Source organism: Hirundo rustica, chromosome 1, assembly GCF_015227805.2.
Source record: "Hirundo rustica isolate bHirRus1 chromosome 1, bHirRus1.pri.v3, whole genome shotgun sequence".
In the NCBI taxonomy this organism is placed as follows: domain Eukaryota; kingdom Metazoa; phylum Chordata; class Aves; order Passeriformes; family Hirundinidae; genus Hirundo; species Hirundo rustica.
This window is the reverse complement of record NC_053450.1, coordinates 22,179,386-22,204,815: the sequence shown is the minus strand read 5'-3', so window position 1 is coordinate 22,204,815 and position 25,430 is coordinate 22,179,386. Positions and strand designations below refer to the sequence as shown.

General features: G+C 36.2%; 1 protein-coding gene across 2 annotated transcripts in view; it reads right to left on the bottom strand.

Annotated features, from left to right (window-relative positions):
* The window catches only part of STK3 (serine/threonine kinase 3), a 133,409-nt gene that overhangs the window by 26,767 nt on the left and 81,212 nt on the right, over positions 1–25,430 (bottom strand). For both annotated transcript variants that reach the window (XM_040073495.2, XM_040073503.2), the window contains one exon: positions 23,570–23,745. In XM_040073495.2, coding sequence (XP_039929429.1) covers positions 23,570–23,745 — 176 coding nt within the window. The remainder of the gene's footprint in view (positions 1–23,569; positions 23,746–25,430) is intronic.

Genomic DNA, 25,430 nt, shown 5'->3' with positions numbered 1-25,430 from the left:
ACAACAAAACAATCCCCGAAAGAAAACCACCCAAAAAACTCAACTCCCCATAAGCCCCCACGAAGACCCCAAGAGTCAAACACCTCTCATTTTTTTGAGAACTAGCTGAAATACTATGTATCCCTGTAGCTTTGGACTATTTTAATTTTTGTACAACAAATCTAAGGGATTTCATTTGCATATAGGAAACTGAAGCAATACACTTTATTTCTTATCAACTCTTCCTAAAAATATACACAGTAAGGAAAAAAAAAGAAAGAATGCTGACCTTGGGAGATGGAAGACCACAGGAGCCTCCCTGGTTAAACCATCTCGCATGGATTCTGCCCTGGACTGGTCAGAGCCAGAGTTCAAAACCACTCCAGCCCCATACTGGGAGAACCTCAGTGGAGGTGAGAGGTGCAGAAGCAATGAGTATCATTACGAATTTTGTCTCCATTAAGGTTTGATTACTGTGTTAAGTGGAGGAAAACTGCCATCACCGTACTACACTAAGTATTTACAGAGCAAGAAATTAAACTTACTAGTACAAAAGTAGTCCATTCTCTTCCAGGCGTTATTTGTGATGCTTTGAACCAGTTGCTCAGTACCATGGCCGCCAGTGGAAGTTCACCCTAATAGCAGACTGCCTCACAGGCTTTCCTACTATCCCTTTTTTCTTTTTTAAATCTGCCATAATAATGGCAAATTTAAATAAATAAAATTTATGCCATAAAATTATTCATCATATATATTTTATTTCTAGTCAAATTCAACACTAGGCATGGGAATGTATTTCTACGCTACAGGTACTTCAGTAAAAATCTGTGAGCAGTTTAATTTAAAAGCCATGGACAGCAACCTAAAGGAATTTTTGACCATGCAAAATGTTTTATAAATAGTTCCATGTGCGCTGTTCTTCTGGAGTCTCACTAGAGACGAATAATGACCTTGTATTTCATTCTCATTTACTCTGAATTAGCCAAACCTTCTGGTTTTAATTACATACTTAATACACCTGGCATGGTCTAATTACAGAAAACAAAACATCATTTAAACAAAGACTGACCTTGAACTTAGTCTATCAAAATAATGGTTAACTTCAAGTTTTCAGTTTTTAACAAACTGCCAAGACATGCAACAGCAATTTTCCAAATGTGATCATATGCCTTTAGAGCAACAGACCTCTTGCATTAGGAAACATCTGTACACACCCTTTACGGCTTTCCTCATTATTAATGCAAATCCCTCTTAGATTTCAATAGGGCTATAAACAGTTCTATAGGTAAACACCAAGTCCACACTACTGATATGTTTAATGTGTTAGACTACACCAGGTCTAGATTTGTCAAGCAGCAGCTTGTTGAAGCTGAAATAACTATTTTTAGTGATTTTATATGAGTATTGCACTACAAACAAAGAGAACACGAAGCTATAGCCATGACAACACACCGCAAAAGAGGCAACTAAGGGTTCTAATACCAGAAACTTCATTAAATGCATTGGGCATTCTACTGCTACAAGGTTACTTATCTGCTTGAAAATGATTATTTGCTTTAATTCCTCCTTCAGTTGTGTTGAAGAGTTTCAGTGACAGATTGGTTTTAGAACAATGTTTCAATATAATAATGAATGGTCTTCACACATCTGATAATGTTTTTTTTAATCCTACCTGTGATCAAGCAATGCTAAGCAGCATTTTTATTAAAGTGCCTGGGATTTAAAGTCAACAGAATGTAATGCCTACACAAAACTCAACAAGGCCTAAAATTCCTGTAATATAACCTGATCATGTATAATTTTATATTGATTATCGTTACAGCCCTAAAGCTTCCCACCTAAGCGTGTCAGAACGGCAAATGGAAAATGCATTTGAGGTAAATTATGCAAATAACAATATTAAGGAAGGACAGGAATAAGAATTTGGGCATGGTCAACAAAGGTCTCCCGAACTACTGGCTACTTTACAAAGAGCTGGCATTTAAAGATGTACTCACAGAACATTGGTCTGTGTTCCTTACTGCTGACCACAGCATACTTTTAAAACAGAATACTCCAGCAGACAAGGGCAGAGAAGCTGGTTATTAGAGATTCTGACAATGTTTCAGCATGGGAACAGTTTACTGTCACTGCTGACACCGCCAATGTTTTGAACATAGATGACAAGAAAGTTTGTGGTTTGTATGTATGTATGTTAGGTCTGAATAGGTAGTATTTGTTGAAAACAATAATTCTTCACTAATTAAAAGTTTCAGTGAATTCATATAAATGCATCCTATATAGATAAGCACATATATTCAGGGTTGTCATTAATGTTGACAAACATCCATTACTTAATTTACTTGGCTGGCAAACGAATTATAACATTGATTCTCTAAATGAGAAATGCATCCTAAGCTTTTGTTACTTCACTGACAGAATTCAATAAATATATTACAATAAATAAAAGAGTAGAAAAATATTTTACAACAAACCATATAGGTAATAGACTGTGATTAAATAATTACATATATCATTAATTATTTAACTGAACTGCAACAGCATCCAAATCAAGACTCCACTGCCTGACACAGACCCATTCCAAACTGCCCAGGAGATGATATGATCTAAATGACATTTGTCACAAAGTAATACATCTTACAAAATGAAGATGAGATATATGGGAGTAGCAGAATTTACACTTCACATGAGACCTGATGGCAGGACTCCTGTGTCTTATTCCAGCTTTGCTATGAACTCACTGTGAAATCACTCACTTTCTGTTTCTCTGTCATCATTCTCCTGATAACAGCATTTGTTAATTTTTTTCCACTACAAGACTATAATTAAGGAAGTCCTTGAATAAATACTCAGATCTGAATCCTTCTCACTGTGCTCTCTCAACCAAAAGGTCTCTGTCAGTGCAATTATGCTGCTTTAGCTCTACCAGAAAATCCTGTTTTCACAACATAGGCTATGGGCCAAACACACAAACAATGCACCCGCTAACATACCACAAAAATAATGTGTCATGGGTTCAAACAGTGTTTCATTCTTTTCAGATCTAGCATGGCTATGCTACTTTGAAATTAAAATAATCCTGTCCATCAAACAATGTTAGTGACATAAACAACCTGGAGCAAACAGGCACGTTACAATAGCAAAGAGGAATAAAATCAACACCAGCAGTTAAAAAAGGTAATCTGGAAAAAAGCCTTGAGACTATGTAGGGCAGAGTGGTCTATGGCTGAGTTCTCCAAAATCTGAAATTAACGGGCACAAATAGTTAAAATTTGCAGTTTAACTGCAAATTGAAAACCATGATAGTTTTTCCTGAAAATTATTTCCCTAAATAGGAAAATAAATAAAAATAAAAATCACCATCTCACAAACATAATACAAGCAAATTAAAATAATCTTTTTGTTCAATTAAATCTGATCCAAAAAATGTGACAATATTCATCTCTGAATTGTTCAAAGCAAATAGTAAATTATATTATGGTTCAAATGACAGCACAGTGTAGTTGTCAAAAATATTGCAAGAAAGGCAAATCTATAGTAAAAATAAAAACACAATCCAAAAAATGAGTGCAAATTCATCCCTATTGCCTTTTCTTCCTTGGTAATAGAACCAAGAGATGAACTTAAAAGTTTCAAACTCTGTTCCCCTAAGTAGGCATTCATAGTAGTGAATTTAATTAACCCATCCCAAGATATGTATAGTAGAAGATACTCTCTTCTCTAAAGCCTTTAATACCAGGAATAAGATCTCAAAATACACTCCAAGGCAAAAATCAGCCCCTATAAAAAAGCATCTCAACAAACCACTGAATTACATGAATGACACACTGAGACTGAAGATAATGGGTCCATCTCTGCTTTCTACAATACATAAATGTTTTAATAATCCTGGCAGCATCCCTGAGGATAAATTCCTTGCTGTCTGCCAGTGCCTAGCCTCTTTCTTCTGTGAGACCAATTATTTATTTACACAGTATCTTAAAACAGCTTACAGACGAAACAGCAGAGGGCTTTTCTTTGGTTGGTTTTTCATTTGACAGTATTTTGTCTTTGTGTCCAAAAAAAATTACTCAGCTCAAAAACCTTTTTTCTGAGTCTGTCTAGAGTCTGTTCAACTGTAGGGAGAGCAAGTAGCTCCTTCAAGAAGATGATACACAGCCCAACTAATCTCCCCTGGCTGCTGTCAAGGCATTTATAAGGGTTTTAACAAAAGTTTCCTGTGCTATGGTTCCAGACCCAGGGATGACTTGTCACAATTTAAAATTAGTGTTCTGATGACAGATGTCCTGTTCCCAGAGAACCAGCTATTCCCACCTGTGAATGTTCATGATGCAAGTACAGAATCGACACATGGAGGAACTAATCATATTCTTTACTGCTACTGACAACTTGGTTATGCTTCAGGGATCTTCAAAGCAGACATGAATGCCAAAACTTTATAATAATTCCTGGGGTGGGTATTTAAATATTCACATATATATTGTTCTAGTTATGCAATATTCTCCCTTAGGCAGACATGTAAGGAAAGATTTAGTAAATGTATATAACTTGAGTATGTTATTCCTTCTTGGAGGAGTAAAAATTGTTGGACTGTTCAAAGAACTTAAACAATACATAAAATCATAAAATTTTAAACTAAAGATAAAAAAATATCATTTAGCTGTCAGATCTATAAAACTGTGACACAGCCTCCCCAAAGGAAAGTAATGGAAGTATCTTCAATTCAGACATGTTAAGCTCATGTGGAAAAAATATTTGGTAGTGTATCTACTTTAGTAGGGATACAGAAATGATCACATGGTAAGAAATTTTAATCTCTCATTTTTCAGATTAATAATAGTTTGGACAAGAACTACCTTACTAAAAACAGAGCAAAACATAAGGAAAGAAATTACTGGAATCAATATTTAGTTGCAAATTTACTTTAGGACAACCTCCTATGTGTATTCAAATTCAAATAATGTGAACACATCCAAAGTACAAGAAGCTCAGAAACCACTGAAAGAATAAAGTATTTTCTCATTTTGGATATTGTATTGGATACTACCCATAGACTTATGTGGTTTTGTGCTTAATATTCGCATTATGTTACGCCTCATTTCAAACATAAAGGTAAAGTGAAACTCAAGTTTATCTGAAATAAAAATTTTGAAAGACCATAAAAAAATCATGATAGCCTATACAGATGACCTTTTATATCCTTGGCAAGAAAACCATCTATTTATGATTCTTTTGGACCTGTGTGCTTTTAATTTGAAGGAGGAAAATAACTTGCACAATTCTTCCCCAACAACTTGAAGGGTTGACATTTCTAAATTGTTTTGGAAAACTCCAAAGAGATAAGGTCAGAAATCAATGATCCTCAAGCATTAGTGTATTTAGATACATGTCTTTGGAAAAACTTTGCCTGCCCACAAATCAGCAGCAGGAACAAGTTTTCCTCAAATTCAAGGTGTTTTCCAGGTAACTGCCAACTCACAATTTTGTGGCAGGTGCAAATTACTCGAGACTGCAGATTTTTCCACGTAACTGAAGATAGACTCTTGACTAAAGAAGTGTTATTATAGACACAATTTGCAAATTACAACATAAATAACATAGGCAAGCCAACTTAATGCTTTGCTGAATTAGAGGTAGAAACTTTCAAAAAAGAGGGATGAGAGAGTCAAGGAGTGTCATTAAGTATTCTCAGAGAGGCAAAGCCAGAGATAAACCTTACAAACATAAGAAAAGTTAAGTAGTTGTATAGATACAAATTACTGGCTAGAGAATCTTCAGAGTCCATACCAAAAAACTTGATAAATCACAGCTGACAGGCATTAATTTCATACAAAGTATTTGATCTAACCATTCACTCACTAACTGGGACCACACAATGTTGTGCCTCATTTCTAGTGAAGGAAAAGGTGGAATGAAGAGAAAGTGGATCTGTTGGTATATAAGCAAGAGGAAACAAAAGGCAAGAAAAAACATTAAAAACAAGGGTTGCAAATGCTCTCATCAGTCTTACACAGGAAAGTGCAAACCAGGTTTTGACTCCATATTTTGCTTACAGAGTTATCAGGTGACAGGGATTTGACACCAATTCCAACAGAAACAAAGCAGCCTCTCAAAAAAACCCTCCAACCACCTTCTACTCAATTTCAAGAGCCATCTTCTTTGTAGTCTTTCTTTTTTCATACTGTACGGCATTCCAAAGAATTTTAGTTTTAACCAAAATACCAATGGCTGCTGAAATAAGAGAAGTGAATGTCTGCTATAGTCATATTAACAAGTAAATGTATATACTCAATATATTAGACCAACTATTTACCTCCACAACTCCACTTCTCTAATATGGTTACAATTAGATTGTATTGCCATGGAGAATAACTGCAGTCCAAGCTTTCCTCTAATTTTGATTGCTGCTGAAGTTTCTCCTTTCATCTTTGTCCCAGAATGCCTTCCTACTGAACAGAAATCGTAGCTCCTCTAAATGCCCAAATAGAAAATCAAAACCATAAACCTGGCAGTAAAAGAGAACAAGCATTACAGTTTCCAATGTTACCAGAAGACTTGCAGCCTCATGGTGGTTTTATTATTTTCATTTTCTTGCAATAGTGTGTGAAATTAACAACCCCAAAACTTAACTGAGTGGTTGTTATGGAAAGAACCACACATTCAGATGCAGGATTCTTCAAATGGAAGTTTATTCTGAATTTACGTTTTCTTCTCTCTTAATTCCTCTTATTTCATTAAACTAGTGGATGAATGCAGAAGTATCCTTCCTGAAATTCACTGTTTAATTCCCAAAGAGCTTTTCTCTTTTTTATAAATAATATACAGCACCACCTAAAATAAGCTACTTAGCAGTAACCAGAATGTCCTTGAAATGTGATGCTCTATGCACAATCCTAGAAAGACTGGGGTTTTTTGGAGGTTGCATATGTGAGGCACCAACTGGAGAATGTGCATCCGTGGTTCCTCACATCCAGAATCCCCTGTAACTTTTAATGGGACCACATATGGAGTTAGGGATACACACATGAATGCAATTTCTTGAAGAAGTTCCATTACAAGCTGAACTCACTGACTGATAAGAATATGTAAAACATTAAGGAAAGCAGTACTTAAGAACCACTTGAGCTGCATCAAAAAAGCAAAAGCACATATAGAATGTATAGGGACAAATCTGCAAGTTTCAGGGACAGACACTTCTCACATCTCAAAGCACACTTGCGCTCATGTGGATACACATGAATCACACCTCTGGCCCTCCTGCAGTAGATCCTGACCCGGCACACTACCACACTATCTCCTTGTGGGGAAATCACCACGCACACAGGCATTTTTGCTATCTCTTTGAAAAGCTGAATAATCTTTCTAAACCTTCTTGTCCACATGAAAAAAAATAAAAATCAAAAATATTATATCCTAGATGTGTGTAACTTTGGTAAGAACACAGGCAGGGTGATTTCCTGGCTTGATTCACACGTTGCAGGAATCACATAAAATGCAAACTTACACAATTTCTTCCAACTTAAAGAAAGCCAATATGATTCAAGATACATTTTCCTAAGCGTGTGGCAATAAGTAGAAAATATTATTTGAATTCAAAGAACTAAAAAATTGAAGGAGTGATCACACAGCCATGAGCTTAGAGAGATGATCCTTAAGGGGATGTAAAGGTAACATAAAAGTCTCAATTAAATGCTGGTTCATTAGATCAACCAGAAAACTCTTACTGTAACTTTTCCTACTGGAGAATTTTGCTGAAGAAAACAATGAACTCATTCCAAGAACAAGGTGTACTCCTAAAGAGTACCTAAAGAATAACCGCTTTTTTTGTTATAAAAAATTATTCTGACCAAAGGAAAGGAGATCTCCCCCTCAAAAGACAGAGGTTGAGTACAAAGCTGGGCCACTACCCACAGAAACTGGTTCACTTGGCTGTGGGTGTACATATAGTGAACTTCAGAGCACTTTTTGATATGGCTGTTCTCAAGAGGATCAGTGTAGGCTGAGGAGACTTTTCATAATCTGGAGTAACCCTTAAGGCATCAGGCAATTAAAGTCCCATGATAGTACACCCAAAACCCCGAAACTGTCATCATGGAGAAGAGGTTGTAGAATAAAAACTGCCTTCATGAAGCTAGGGATAATTTAGGAATATTGTAACTTTCTAAGGCTCACTAATAATCAACACCAAAATTATCTCAGTTGGTTAGAGCATGGTGCTAATAATGCCAAGGTTTCAAGTTTGAACCCCGTATGGCCATTCACTTAAGAGTTGGACTCGATGATCCTTGTGGGTTCCTTCCAACTTGGAATATTTTGTAAATCTGTAAATAAAGTTGCAAGAAAAAAAATGAGCAAAATGACTGTGACTAGTGGATTAAAGAGGTACCCAAATAGGACCCTGTAGATAAATCAGATCATGATAAAAATATTTGTTCACCTAATAAAAAATATTTCTTCTCCATTATCAGGAAAAAATGGGCCCATTTAAGACTCTCAAGTCCCACAAAACTGGCTTGAGTATCTCTCTGAAGCCTGTTCATTCAAAATTCTCCAGTCCCCACTACCCAATATTATGAGGGTTAGTCAATACAAGTCTTATACCAGATGTATCAATTCCACATATAATTACCTTTTCTACAGAGCATAAAGATCTTATGCCTCCATTTGTTCACAGAAATTATTGCCCTGGTATGTTCTTGGCATTCTTGACACAGAGAGGCTTAGACTCTTCCTAAGACTCAATTACCACACTGGAGAACATGGTGAGATGGGCCAGATGGGACCAGTTGCTTCAATGACATCTGCCCTTTGGGTGTATCTGAACAAAGCATGTGCCTGCCTCATGAACATCACCAGCTGTAAGACTGACATTCACAAGTGTACCTACTTGCCAATCACCTAGCTGCTGCAAAATACCAACCAAGAATGCTCTGAGCCAGCTCTGATGATCACAGTTCTGAGGACAGCGAGTCACTCCAGTGAACAGCCAAGAAATGCATTCAGGTCACCCTGTAGGCCTTGTACTGCAGACAAGGCCTTCTTCTGAGAAGTTCCAGAGAAAGGCGACAACTTTACCGAGTAGGAATTTGGAAGCAGTACTTCTGTACATGTGTCATGGGGCAATTTGAGGACAGTTCCAAAAAAAGAAATAAAAAAAGCAGCTAGACTGATTCTCTGTATCTGGCATGTGTGAGCAGTTATGTAGAAACTCACTGAAGTGATCTTAAGTGTAGGACAGATGGTATTTGTGCTTTAGATCACTGAGGGAGAACCAGACCTGGCACTCTTTCCAATAAAGCGAGCATCTGCAATGGCACTTCTTAGCTACTGAGTTGTGACTGCATGACAGAAGTGCTGTATCAGGAAAAGGGAGAGAAGAGCTGATACAGATCATGAAAACTTATTCTTATGTCAGAGATGAAGATGAGCTTCTAGCTATAGAAGATTGCTCTAATGAGTCTTAGCAGGTGAGGTGGGTTAAGTCTTGCTATCAGCCAAATGCCCACTCAGCTGCTCACTCTGTCCCCTTTCTGATCAGGATAGGGGGAGAAAATAGGATGAGAAAGCTTATGTGTCAAGATAAAGACAGGGAGATTGCTTACCACTTACCATCATAGGCAAAGCATATTTGACATGGGGCAAATTTAATTTATTGCCAATATAATAGATTTACAGATTTATAAATAGATTCTCGTCAACAACAGAAAACCGCTGATGCAACAGCTGGTCTCTTTCCCTTCCCAGGCTCGACTTCACTTCTTCATTATAGACTCTGCTACTCATAGACACTACTCCCCCAACAACACAGAGGCACTGAGAGTGCGCAGTTATGGTCAGTCTGTAACAGTTGCTTGTTGCCACTCCTTCCTCCTCATAGTTTTCATAGAATCATGGAATGATTTGCGTTGGAAGAGATCTCTAAAGACCATCTGTAATACAACCCCCCTGCCATCAGAAAGGGCATCTTCCACTAGATCAGGCTGCTCAAAGCCCCATGCAATGTTTGAATATTTCCATGGATGGAGCATCCGCAAGTTCTCTGCAATCTGTTTCAGTGTCTCAGCAACCTTATAAAAAAAACCTTTCTATTTGAAAATGTACTTGCAGCTCACTGAATCAGTTTGAAGTCATTGCACCTTGCCTTCCACTACAGGCCCTGGTAAAATGTCTGTCTCCTTTTTTTTTTTTTTGGAACTCCACTATAGTATTGAAAGGCCACAGTATGGCCTTCCCAGAGTTTTTTCTTCTCCAGATTGAACAACCCCAACCCTTTCAGCCTTTCCTCCCTCTGATCATTTTTGCATCCATCCTCTGGACCCAGTCCAACAAATCCACATCTTTCTTACACTAAGGATTCCAAGGCTGGATGCAGTACTTCAGGTGAGGACTCCTGAGAGCTGAGCAGAGGGGAAGAATCACCTCCCCGGACCCGCTGCCTGTTCATTTTTACGCAGTTGCAAACGACTCTCTGAGCCACAAATGCATAAAATCATTCAATGGTTTGGGTTCAAAGGGACATTTAAAGACCATGTACCCCAATTCCCTTTAAAAAAAGGCATTTTAAAGCTACTTGACTTTCACAGAAGCAGAAGTCATTGATATATGATTTCTCGCATCTCACCATGCATGGTAACACATCTACTGGGCAACTCTCTCACATGTCCACTATTACATGAAGGCCAGGCTGGACTGACTCTCTGCCACAACAACTGGTGGTCAAAGCCATTTGTGTTTTGTTCAGAGTAAAACAGTCAGCATAGGTGATAAGGGCACCAGCAGTTAACAATTCAGTGCTTAGATCTAACTGATGAGTAATGAAAGGCTTTTGAGTGTGCATGGAATAAGTGTTGCTTTTCTCCTTCCTTTCCCTTTTAAAATTGATATGAAATTACATTCTGTGATTTTATATATAAAATTGTGAAAGAATGTTAAGTTAAATCCTTGAGAGACATTAGGGAAGAACATCTTACGATTCCTTAGGCAACCTTAATTTTGCTTTTTTTCCTAAGTATAGCAGTGTAACACATTCTTTAATTACACGACTAGAGGTTAAAACTCAGTTAAATAATAGGTCCATAAGAGGTCAAGTGCTCATAAATGCATCACTCCTTAACTTTTGGCCATTTGATTTCGGCATCTAAACAGTTTTTTATCTCATTTTTGCATTTAACGAGATTAGTTGAGAACCCTTCACAGGTACTCCTTTTACCCACATAACCAACAAACTAAAGATCACAGATGAACATTCTCCTTCATACTTGGTCTTACAATCTGCTTGTCATAGATGAAGAAGACTTTCAATCCATGGCTCAACAAGAACAAGTCCAAAATAATGCCAACAGATTTGGGGAATAAAAAAAAAGGCAGCTAGCTAGAGTGTTCTATCCTGTCATAGCTCCCACTCAGTAAGGCAAAGGCTCCAGTATTGCTCTTAACTAAGATGCTTTGCTCGGATCCCAACTACTCCTGTGAATTTGAGGAGCAGTAAAAACAAGGTCTTCCTCTTGAAACTTGTGCTTGGCAAGAATGTACTTTCCTTTTAGCACAGGTCACGTTACAACCACTCCTCTAACATCATAACATGAAAAATGCCCTAAATTGAAAATTATATTACACCTTTATTAACCAAACCTCTCTGTTGTCATACTATACTGCTGTCCACCTTCTAAGTGACAGTTTTCACAGGAAGTACAGTATATTCCAGATGCCAGGTGAAGTTCACTGCACTAATTTTCAATTTAAAACAGTAAAATAGTGTCTTGAATTGGCCACCTGCAAAATTCTCTCACCACCACATGTTATAATGGCAACAGCCAGAAGCAGAGGTATTTCAGATAGAAATTCACTGATTAAAACTGTCAGGTAATTTTTCAATGAATGTGTCACAGCTCTGGAATTCATTTGTCCTTAACCTATGGTCCAAGAGCTTATGTTTGCTGACTTCCATAACATGGGATATGGAACTGCAGAAGAAAATTACCATTGTGTTTGGTGACAGGACATTATGAAGACCACAGGGTACTATCATTCTTTTAAGTGTTCTATTTTGGGAAACATCAATGAGATGAGATGTATAAAGGTAGAAATTAATTGAAATCAAGCAAAATTAATAAACTGCTCAGCAGAGTTTGGAAATTATGTTTTCTAACGAATCTGTGCTAATTCTAGGGTAGCACAGAAATCTGTAAAAAAGGTGGGTGCAGGGAGCACACTTTGATGCTGGAAGCAATCCAAGCGTTCCACGCACACGACTGCCGAACCTCTGAAACTTCACAGTGCTCATCCTCCATGAGCTACTGTTGCCATAGCAACAGCTCTTTAAAACATGGAAAACAGGTCAGGTAGTTTCAAACTAACCAGTTTCCAATGTCACTACTTCCCCTGTAGTTTGGAACCAGCCCGCCTCTGAGGTGATCACTGGGCTGCTGCTATAGAGCCATCAGCCTGCAGAGAGATGAAAACAAGGCTCTTGAGCTTCAAAGGGATGTGTAAGTAACACGGAGTTTGGCCTCCCTCCACCTACCGCTCTTTCCCCTAAATCCTTTAGAAATCCCCTTCAGAGGTATCAGCTCTTTTCCATCCCTTTTTCTCTGCAAACACTCTTTACTCTGAAAACTGTTTGGGACTCAAGATTTTTAGTTTTGTTTTTTAAATAAAAAGGCACTGCAAAATTTTAGATTTAAATCCTGTTAAATGCTGAGTGTAAGTGAAAGGTGCATTTTTTGGCCATAACATCATTCCTTCAAAAGGCCATAACAGTACCATTCAAAACTTCATGTAAGGAACAACAACCATTGCAAACTAGGCCTTGAAACCCCATGATGAGAAAGTTACTCTGGTCAAGAGGTAACAAATTAAACAGTTGAGCAGCTACACATCAAGCTGCACTATAACCAACACACTCCTGCCAATTCCTTTGTTTCTCTAAAGTAGCACTGAAAGTGGACTGCACACAGTTGCTCACATCTTGCCAAATTTTAAGCCACAGAAAAAATATAAAAGGAAAAGTCTTAGTTTCATTTTTTAATTTAACGTCTTTGTTACTTGAACCTGCCTGAATGCAGGTGTACTTACACAGGTCTCTTCATCTTGTGTCACAGTTGTACTCGAATAATTAATGGAAACTCTTTAGACAAAAATAGTGATGAAATTCACAACTTTGCAAAAGCAAAACAAGACGCTCATTTCATCCTATCCACGCATATCACAAGCACCACGGAAATACCCTATTTCTATATCACTATGAACATTATCAGCATAACAGTTCTCATCCTGACGTGGTTAGCCATCTCTGTAGAATACATGTTCTTCCTGTGTGTGGATGGCATTTAGAACATGTGACTATAATTAATGGCAATCTTTAAGTAACCCAAATGTTTGCACTTTAGAAAGAAAGCCTCCTCTTCCATTCACACACTTCTTGAAGTAATTCCCTATGCCAAAAAGCACAATCTTCAAAGACGATACAACAAAATAAGAGGCAGTCATTTCAGGACAGGTTATTTTTACCAACAGAACTTTTTGCACCTAGATAACTTTGTAGGGTAATGTGAAAGTTTGGTCTGTGCCTTTGAAGAACACTCCCCACCCACCCCCCGCCCCAATTCTTACAAAAACCAACTACATATACTGGACTGTATTGACACCATGAGGGGGGAAAAATTTCAAACATTTTTAGAAGGTTCCACCTAATTCACATCTACAAGCGCTACAGCATGGTCATACAGCATCATGTGGTCAAGGCTACACAGGCTGCAAACTTTCTGCCTCTCAGCTGCAGACCTAACCTTGCCCACGACCCTAGTCTGCTGCCAAGCAAAGTAAGTTAAAATTTTGAAAATGGTTTTAGGTAACTTGCTTTAGTTCTCACTATAGTACACTAAATATTGTCATGGAAATGAAGTCAGGGTTCTCAGCTGAGCATCAAGCAGCTTCTTGAAATAGCTATAACCATGGTACCATTAGAGCTGTCCCATTGAACAATTTTGTCCCAGAACATTTATGTCAGCAATCTAGATTATCTGATTACTATTCTTGTATCTGTACAGCTCCTAATGTCAAACGCAAATGTAAGTAATACTGTGATCATTAAACAGATGGCAAAGAAGTGTTAATTCTTCAAGTATTTCTTTCTTAGGAATGGGGTGAACTTGCTTTAAACTAAGGAATGCTGAGAGAAACAGTCTAAGTTGCAAAATTTCTAACCCAAAATCTAAATGCATTTTCACATTTAGGCGCACAAATGAAAGTAGCTTCTTTAACAGTCTGAGCTGTGAAACTTAACTTTGGCATCAGTAGGAGCTTTGCCACTGACTTTAGCAAGCATGAGATTAAGTTTTTATGGAGAGTCTGCCAATTACCGCAGCTTTGTATACTGGGCTTGCATAGCTTTATTTTTAAATTTTTACTCATATAAAAACACAAAGTAGGTGTAAATATTTGTCAAATTAATTTCTTTGCTTTGTTGGATTTGTCGTGTGTGTGTGTACCCTCCACACACCAGGGGATATCACATAGGGGTTTTTCTACCTTTTTAAGTAGTGGTACATGTCCATGAGGTAACACGTCTGTCACAAATAACAATATCAATGAATGAAAAAAAGAGTCAAGTCTCCAAACAGTTACAATTTACATTTACAAGTTACAATTTCCACACAACTCACCTTTTTCACCAAAAATAAAATTACTAGCTCATAGCAATGCTACAACTCCCAATAAACAAAAGCAATTGTGGATTATAATGCATATTTAGTCATAGATCTAATGTAAAAGAATGACATTTGGGTAGTTTTAACATATACTCTTCATACATTACTAAAATACAAGTAAATGAGAATAATAAGTTATTCAGAAAAGACAGAAATACAAATTTTGCTCTCAAGTTTCATAGCAGTTCTCTTTTATCTCTGAGATATGCAAGTTATAAGAAAAAAAATAAAATTTACATGTAAAGCAAAGTATCTTGGACAATCCCTGGACTTGGTCTATATGCACTAAGTCAAATCTAATCAGATATCTGAAGATATTAATTCAAAATAACAAATAATTCCAAGTATTTGAGCCCACTGCTTGAAGTCAATGCCTTAGTGCAGAAGCGTCTTTCTTCAAATTCTACAAGATATTTGCAAACTAAAACCACCGATTTTTTTCCGTTCCTCATCAAGCTCAGTAGTATTAAATGTCAGCCATTTAATTTCCAGCATTTTATTGACGAAATATTGTTAACATCTATGCTTAATATAGAGTCTAAACATGGTACTTAATGGCTGCCAATCAAAACATGAGGCACAGAAATCTAATACAACATTGTGATTATTCGGAGTCAGCCACACAGTCACTAAACTCATCCAATTTTTTTTCTGTTAAATTGCTAGAATCCTATCTGACAAGATCCCATTTGAGTCCAAAAAAAAGAGAAGGGGGGTAGGTGGAGGTGGGGAGATATGCTCCTAACACCCTAAACTGAAAAAAACATCTCATTCTTTACCAAACCTCATGATGAGGAAATCCTCCTTAAAACTAAGAAGCTATAAAAATTAACTTAAAACAATCTTCCAGTCACCCACTCTCCTGAGGCAGGTGTTATTTTTACTCCTTTTTATTAGCATTAATTACCATAGCAAAGAGCAGAAGAGCAGATTTCGTTTCCTGGTGGCAAATTTGCATGATACTGACACAGAGATGATTTCAAAGAATTCTGCTGAAACCCTGAGCTGGAACAAGCACTCCTTGGTGTAAACATTCAGCGTGGAGATCAGACATTACACACAAAGGTGTGGTACACTGTCTTGACACTAACAGTGATTCATGGAACATGAAAACTCATTGGATTAAATACCCTCCCTGTTTGGTTGGTTTTTGTTGTTGTTTTTTAATTGTAAGGGAAACAGAATAGAGACCTGAATCTGAATTGGTATGGACAAAAAAAAAGAACATTGAAAATTTGTCCAGCTATAACTGCTTTTTTACAAATTTTTCAAAGCTCCTTCTCAACTACATTAGTGAGCTATTACACAATGATCCTAAAGAGGTATATTAATACAGACAACTGGTTACTAAGGGAACAAGACATTACTTTAAACCAGCAGCACTGTCCCAGCTCATCAGCTTCACTCACATCTTTCCTTTGTTCTTTTTAAACTACGCACAAATGACAGACTTGCTGTATAACCAAATGTACACACTAGAGCTATGCTTCAGTTTCTCAGCTCATTTTCCCCATTCAAGCTAATGAGGTAAAAAAAAAGGCATTAAGATGACACAAGCATTTGAACCCTCTGGTGTGAAGTAGTTTCATTCTTAACTCTATACTAAGAATTTGAAAGTTGGCTGAAAAATAAGTTTTAAAATGTTTTCTCACTAGAAACTATTTTATAATTATAAAAAACACTGCACGTGGAAATTATTTGTTGTGATAAAGTAAGATGGCAGGGATCCTTTAAAGTTTTGGGAGGGAAAACCTGATTAAATCTTACTGACTGATTCTTGGCTGAAATTTTCCAGAGGCAGACTCTTGTTTGGAAATAATAGTTGACTTCTAATTGCAAAAAAGATTAAGGTTACTCAGACTCTGGTTTCTCCAAAACACTGATGCTCCTAATAAACAAATTAGGTATGTCACTATTTTTGAGAGCTCCAGCTTGTAAAATCTAAGTGTTCTCAACATCTTTTATGATTACAAACATCAGGCATCAGCAGTAGCTTAAAAAACCATAGAAAAGGCGGCCATTGGAAACATTTACAGGAGCAGGTCACCTACAACAATTCTCTGCTCCAAGTGGGATTAACTCCACTGAAACATTTCCTGATGTATTTTATCTAACCAAGTCTTCAACACTTACAACAATGGCAACTTCTGCAACCCTCCCAGGCAATCTGCTCTTCTGTGCAACTATCCATTCTTCTCACTATCTAACTTCAAATAAATTGCTGCAATTCTAGCCCGACCTCTTGCCTTGTCTTCAGAGTATATGTCAATGATAAATAAAAGCCTTTTGTTCTGTTTAACATGTAACAATGCAAAAAGCTTTTTTTCTAGAAGGGTGTTTTCTGTGCTCTTTTAAGATACAGAAATTTATCTAATCTTTGTCAGACAGCACGATTCACTGTCCAAAGCTGCTGAAGTATAGCACTGGCACTTTGTCATGTTTGACTCAGTCGTCAGAGTAACAGCCTTATAACAGTCCTACAATTAAGGATAAACAGAAAGTATTAATTCTATTTATAGCCTAAAAAATTACCAGGGTTGATTTTCAATTATTTACTTATATACTAATAGAAGAAGGGACATATTTGAAGAGAAAGGATACTGTATTCAATACCAGTTGGAGGAACACTCTGCTCAGGCATTTTATTTCCCCCTCTCTGCATGAAAAATAATTCTCTTTTTGTTATTAGAGTATACGAACAGAATTTAGCTAAATTAGTCAGTATTTGACTTACAGAGTTTAAAAAAAAGTGTAGTAAGTTTTTCTGTTATCTTTGCCTACAAAATCTCAGCAGCCAATACTACACTTCTGGTTTACATGTCAGGCTGGCAAAAACTCCCCTCCTGAACATGATAAGCCTGACAAACCACAGCCACAACCTGCAAATTGTCCACTGTGGACTCCTAACGCAAATCTCTCTCCCACTGACTTACCCACAAACATACCTTTCATTTTTGATAAATAAGACACAAGACACAAGAAGTTTCTCTAAAAGCCACCTACTTTAAAAGGTACAGAAAATCTCCACTGCTGAGGTTCACACAAAATGACCTAGATAAAGCACGTCATTTTCACTAAATTCACTTTACAGTCTCTCCCCTTATAGCCTGAACTGAATAGAATTAAATTCTGCATGGAAACTATCAGCACCAATTTACCTTTATCACATATGTGTATGGCCCATGCAAATGCAGAAATCTAAGTTTCGTATTTGCTTAGTAAAGACAACATTCTTCCTGTCATCACCTGGAAATGCTTTGTCATATTCAAAAACTAAGTAAAAACCAAGCAAAATTAATCTACATTAATATTTAATTTAAAATGTTCAATCTCAGAAGAGAATCAGAAATTAGTGAAAATGGATGAAATAGGTTAATTCCCATTCATTAGAAAGAGAATTCCTCCAAACAAAGTTATCTGCTGCTTAAATAAAGTCAGCATAATCCCAGCCAAGATTTCCAATTAAGTTATCTCAGCTTAGCTTGATTAGTGAAATTGTAATTTAAATCTAGATGTCTTCAGTCATTTTATGCTATTTAATATTTTACAGACTTAATTGTTACATTATACGTTTGTAAATGTTAACTGAAGTCTCAGAATCTGCAGTACTATTATTCCAAAATTATTATATTCTAATGTATTTGTTCCTTTTGAAACCCAGGGAAATATTCTGCCTACAGTAACAGATGGCTTTTTAATATTTTGTTGCTATTCCAGAATCTTTAAGTCACCCAATATGCATGTACTTAAACATGATACTGCAGTTATTATGCAAAACATGATCTACATGTTCACTGTTTAATATTTAACAATCTGGATACCATTCCAGTTTGGAAATAATTCTACTAGAGACAGAAATCATTACCCTAGCATTGCTGTAATAAACAGATTTGCCTTTTTACATTTTATTGTCTCATAACAAAAAGTAAATGACTCATTTAAAATGAAATAACATATTCAATTAGTGCAAATGAAGTTTAGCAACTCATTCTGACTGATGTTAATTCAGAGGTTATCATCAATTAGGTTCACGTAAATACTTTATTACTATCATGTCCCATTCTAACATACATTACTAAGAGGCAGAAGGATTTACAGGGCAATTTTACATCTTAATGAGATCTAAAATGTCATGATACACTAAAAATGTAAGCAGCAGATTATTTCAAACATGTACACACTGCACATCAATCCAGCAAGCTAAGATTTATCTGGGTATCCCCATATAACAAAAATATTGAGATCTTCTTGCTCAGAATAAAAAGGTCACGTTTTCTTGGTGAAAACTAATTTCTATTATATAAGTCATACAGCGTAAAATCGTCAGCTGTGAAAGACAATAAAAAATTTAAGCAAGCTGCTTTAACAACACCCTGCAGTCATACTACTCGTTTAATACACAGCTGTCTTGAGCATGTACCTATTTCATGGGAGAAAGCCCCCATGGAAAGAATAAAGCTATCATAACAGCAACATGATCATAGGAATACATAATATCTACAAAAAACAACTGTTCTTAAAAGGACTGGCCAGTCAGATGGGTGAAACAAACACATCATGTGCTGTTATTCTGATCCAAACTGCTGACTTCTGAGCTAGAACTAAAAGTCAGCCCATTAAACAGTTAAGCCTCCTTATGAAAAGCTGCTTATAACCGTGCATCATTAATACTCCTAAGAATTTCATACCCATACATTAGAGAGCTTTACTGCATTTTTACTTATTCAATGGCATTATGCCACTGTTCCTCACAATGAGTAGTATCTTGTTGATTACACTTACTGACATCAAGGTTTGCCATGCATAAAGCATCACTTAACCCCAAGTAAAAGTGAGAGAATTAAGATTAAAAATACTACTTTAATTGTGCTATCTATAACATGCCTCTTAAAAAGAATTTAAATGTGTAAGAGAATTGCCTATAGGCTGGTAGAATTCATTGAAAACAAAATTCCACAATGATCCTTGAGTGTGAGATACACATTAACAATTTAATATAAAAGTTTAAGTTTGAGTAGATATTAGTTTGGGATTTTCAAAAGAGCTATATATCAAATTAGAGTTTCAACAGCTGCACTTCAAAGGCTGAAATGGATAAAGCAAACAAAACATTACAAGTACTTCCTCAGAAATCCATTTCCCTAAGATTCACTGATATCAAAGACCTATACTTTAAGTTTGAGAATTAATCACAAGACATCAAAAACAGACAGGACAATAACGGAAAACAAAAATTAAAACCAGCAATTCTATACAAATTCCTACTTACAGAAAAGAAAACATTCACAAGCGCTTGAGGTTGAATGTTTTTTGTTTGGTCATTGTTCCTTTTTAAAAATCAAGAAGAAATGTAGTATAAAAATTCCAAATGCCTATTTTGCATGAAAAACAGCACTTTAAGTCCAGAAGGAAATATAACAGGATAAATTTGAAATAATGTAATATTCAAGGTGAGTATACAGTAACATAATCCAGTCCAGTTCAAGTCACTTGCAATATACCTGATTCAATGCATTGTAAAACTTGAAGGTCTGTGGTGACAATTTTTCCTTATCGTGACATCAATAACCAGCACAGACTGATCACAGAACTGAAGGCCCACAGGACCAAAAGTCAGAGATAGACCTTAAATTCCCATGTGGCATCAGTGAAAAAGAATTAAGATCAGCTCTTGAATTTCAAAACAGATGTACTTCAACAGAGAAAAAAACCAAACCATAAATATGTACTTACAGAACAAATAATGCTCCGAAAACTACTCTTTTAAAGCTCAGATTGATGACCAAAGCATGTTATTTTCTTGGAAAAGCCTTCTAGTTATATTTGTGTTGGCAAGTAGTTTTTAAAACATTTACATCAAGACCGAAAACTATGCTCACACCAAAACTTTCAAAGCCCTAGCACTAAGTTCATTTGCCTTATTTTATATATTTGTTTATTCACATAATGAGAACAGTTTCCTATATAATTTATTTACATTATCTAAAAACAGCAAGTATGTAAGACTAACTGCTCTATGCACATTACATGTATTTGTACATTTCAACAAATAAAATAACTATGTTCTATCAGACAGTACAAAGGACTAAGAATAGGATAAAATATCACTGTGACCTAAAGCAAATACACTATTTGGCCACAGGAATTAGCTCCCAGTTCTGCATGTTTCACCTTATAATATACAGAAATACGCAAATTAATTAGTTGCAGGGATTTACAAGGTTGGTTTTCACTTTCTTTTGCCTTCTCTTTCCCATCTCAATGGCATTTCTGCTTCAGAGTTCACATTTAACAGACGTATACAGAAATTTCTAGGTCTTTCCATTCAATACACTTAAATATTTCTTCTTAGCATGACCCTATCATTCACTCTGGCTCACAAGTGAAGTGTTCACTGGCTGCCAGAATTGCCATGGTGTGTTTGGCTTACAAGGGTAAGAAATAATGGTATCTTTCAGCAAATTAGTTTGGCGACTTCTGGCTTACAGAGCATCCTTCCTCTTCTACACAGAAAGCTGGAGTACTACTAGAATATACTACTATTAAGTTGAATTTTGATCATTTATATTTTCGTTCTGGTGTATCAATCCCTTCTTTAAATAAAATTATGACTGTCATCATTTACAGTTTGGATAGCTTTTTAGACCCCATTAAGACTAATTCCAAACAAAACAGTATGGAATTATTTAGTTCAAAAAGTTTCCATCGTTTATCCCTTTCATGAATCATTTAAAGACTTCATGTCAGCAACTGAAAACATTCATGGTGATCTCACAAAGAACAGACAATATATTATGCATGCTGCCCACTGATTTATCCTTTGAGAAAGTCTCTTGCAGGCTACTTGCCAATACTGCCACTCACTGTCTAAAATATAAATAGAAATGCTTCTAGAATATATAAGTAAATAATAACTGCCAGTGGTTCAAATCAGCAGGCAGTTAAAACCTGTATCGTGTGCAGTATCAGTTGGTACCACATGCTTTAAAGAAATGTATTATTGAGTGGACTACTCTGAAGCAGTACATCCACTACTGAAGCATCTTCCTAAACTCTTCCTTAGGATGGCTTATCTCTTCTTCATGTTTAAAACAAAATACCATCACACACACAGAGTCCATACAAACAGTTACTCACTTTTGAAAAAATTCTATTTGGTTTTCAATCAGAATAATTTTGTAGCAACAAGCCACAGAACACTGCCTTTTCAAGAGGCCAAGGACAAAGAGAACAACACATAAATTCCATGAGACCCAAGAACAAATTGCCCAGACAAGTTGTGGATGCCGCATTATTGGAAGTTTTCAAGGTTACAGCTTTAAACAGCCAGTGAAAGATGACCCTGTCCACAGCATGAAAGCTGGACTAGATGACCCCTAAAGGTCCCTTCCTTTAAAAGGAACGATTCTAGGATTCTGAAGTCTGTACTTGCCAGTCTAACACCCCTAGGAATGTTTGTCTGCAAAAATGAGGAGTTCCATTTCCTAATATCAGAACTCCTTGGATTTTGTTCTAAAACAAATTCCTGTCTCAAGAAGGCAACTTAATTGTTCAAGCAATGTCAACAAACTCCACACAATTCTCCATGTATGAATTATCAGTGAGTAATTGAGTAAGAATTTGCATCTTAGCATTTACAAAAAGAATAATTTTTGCCTGCATTTCTTCACAAGTAATGGAAAAGATAGAATGAATTGTTCTAAAGGCAATTTTATTGCCACTATAACCCCACTGAAACAATGGCCAGTTATTGTCCAATGAACAGTGCAACTATTTTGTTAATCATCAGGATGATGATTACTGCATTTGATGGGAAAAAAAAACTCTTAAAAAAAAATCCACAAAAACCAAAACCCAACTATATCAAAACTCTCTAGCAGCAACAGCTTGTACTATGCTATTTAACTGGCTTTACCTTAGTAGTTTAAATTTAAGAGTCAGCTTTAAGTAGAAATGCAGTAAGTGAAAACTGGAAAGAAAATTCCCCACCTACAGCTGTCACCTAAAATTAAACACAACATTTCTCTTGAAATCTCAAGAGTGTTTCAAAAAGGCACCATGTGATCATATTTAGCTACTGCACTGTAGTTAAGAACATTTCATCCACAACAGATAAACAAAGATTTCATTGAAACATGTTTAAAAATTACCCGAGGTAAAAACCAGGTATAATCACTTATAAGTCTCTAATCAATAATTATATATTTCATTTTAAGTGCAACCTATAACTTAGGAATATTTGCTTCTTGTCCCTGTTATAATTTGCCACATAGGCAAAATGAAATTAACTACACATTCTGGAGGGCAAAAACTCTACTCTAAAATAGATAAAAGTTGTGTTAAGTAAAACAATTCTGGGTAAAGAGATGTGTGCTATTGGAATAGTACCAAGAAGATGACTTGTGCAAAACAGTAGGTGGTCTTACACAGTTCCAAGGAGATTGATTAAAGTGGCTCCAATCCTGTTTAAAATGCTTATCATTTTACTGAGATAGCCAGCAAACTTGTCAATATTCCAGGTCTGTAGCAATTTTTTTTTTTTAAACAGAATTAGGTCAAATTTTAAAGTTGTTACAGCTCATAAATTTTAAGGAAACAAAACCATTTTTAAAAAATAATTACAAGGTAGTATAGTGTCACACGCCATTCCTCATTAAAAAGGTCCTGTGCTAATCAGGTGTACTTAGTTCAACAACCAGGATGAGGCACAAAGCTTAAAGATTTGGACAGTATTCTTCAAAGTTTACTTATTTTATTCAGTATTAATATAGTATAGAAAGGTATTTATATAGTACTAATATAGTTATAGAAAGGGATTAACTATTTTTGGTACATATAAAATAAACTGCATGCAAGAGAATACACAATAAAAAAGTACTTACAAAATCAAAGTCTCCATCTTGAGGGACTTTCCAGTTATCAGGGAAAACGTTTTTGGATATGTGGTAAGGTTCATGCATGTTCTGATTACAGTTTTCAGGGCTTTTATTCTTGGAATCTTGTTTATCAAAGTAGTCCATGAAAGAAGGTCTTTGAACTTGTGGTGACGTAGCATTTCCTTAGTTGAAAGAAAACAGGAAAAAAAAGGTAAAAAACTATTCAAAGATTAAAGAATTGCACTATAAACTAAACTTCACTAATAAATTTTCCCATGGTTTGCAGAAACTAATACAGTCATCTGTATGTGATGCAAGCCTCTGTTTCTCCCCGGAGAATCTTTGGCATAAAAGCTCACAGTCTAAGTACGATATTTTTGTGGCAAGATACAACATGGAGAAATGTTCAAGACATTTCAGAGTTGCACACACAAATAACATTAGAAGTTACTTCATGCAATATCAATTTGTTGTTATAGCAACTGAATAACATGAAGTGCTAAGCATTCCTTTGGGTGCTGAATGCCCTTAACTTCAATGCCTGGTCCACAGGCACTTGTAGGAATGGAACAGAGTTTCACTAAAGGTGAGATTTAATGATTATTTAGAAAAAGAACTTGCAAAATACAGCAACACAAATTGTGTCTGGATGCTGCTTAATTGAATTATCAATGAAGATTCCCAGAAAATTACAGAATCGCCCTCTACAGAGGGTTGCAAAGCACCCTGTCTCCATGTCCTGGGGGATTTTTGTCATCATCCAACAGCAGCAAAAGCTTTAGGAAGCAGATTGAGATCAGCATGAAGTCCTGCTCTTTTTTCTTTTCACAAAACTAAAGGTTAAAAAAAAAATCTTCAGTACTAAATGATTAAAATTTGGTTTTGTTTATGGCATTTCAAAGCAAATTCATTAAACAGCACAATAAATAAACATAACTGTCACCTCAGAGACCACACTCTGCATTGCTCTCACATATGAAATGTACCTGCTGGGAGTGTAACACATTTGACATGAATATATATTAAATATATTTCCACAAATAAAATATGGAACAGGATGAGAGATAAATAACTAAGATGGGGGGAAAACCTAAAACCAAAAATCAGACAAAATTATACATTTATATTACAAGCATAACAAAGTAATAGGAATTTTTATTTGATACACTTGTTTCAACAAGTGAAAAGGTAAACTGAAAATATATTTTGAGCTTGTGTTTAACATGATTACTAGGACTTGTTAATCTCCTTATCTGGTTTTACACTTGTTTATATTCATTTACTAAGTGGGGTTTTCCCCCCCTCTTTCACTTCTTATTCCATCATCTCTTCCCAACTCCTTTGTCTAAAGACTTCCTAATTCATTCTAATTTTGCCGCATGACTAATAGCAGCCTATTTTTTCATTAATGTTTATTTTTGTACTGACATATTTTCACAGAATCATCAAGACCAGAAGAGTAATTCAAGACCATCTAGTCTAACCACTGACTTAGAAACACCATAATCACCACAACCATTACCACAAGTGCCACATCCAGACACCTTTGACACTTCCAGACATTCCAGAGGTGTTGCCCCCACCACCTCCCTGGGAAGCCCATTCCAATGCTTACTCACTTTTTCTGTGGAAAAAAAAATAAAATTCAAATATCTAATCTGAACCTCCCCTGGCAAAACCAAAGGCTGTTTTCTCTCACCCTTTCACTTGAGACGTGGCAGAGGGGATCAACCCCCACCTGGCTAAAATCTCCTTTCATGTCATTGTGGAGAGCAATATGGTCACCCCTGAGCCTCCTTTTCTCCAGGCTAAACACCCCCAGCTCCTCATGGGGCTTGTGCTCCAGACCCTTCACCAGCTCTGCTGC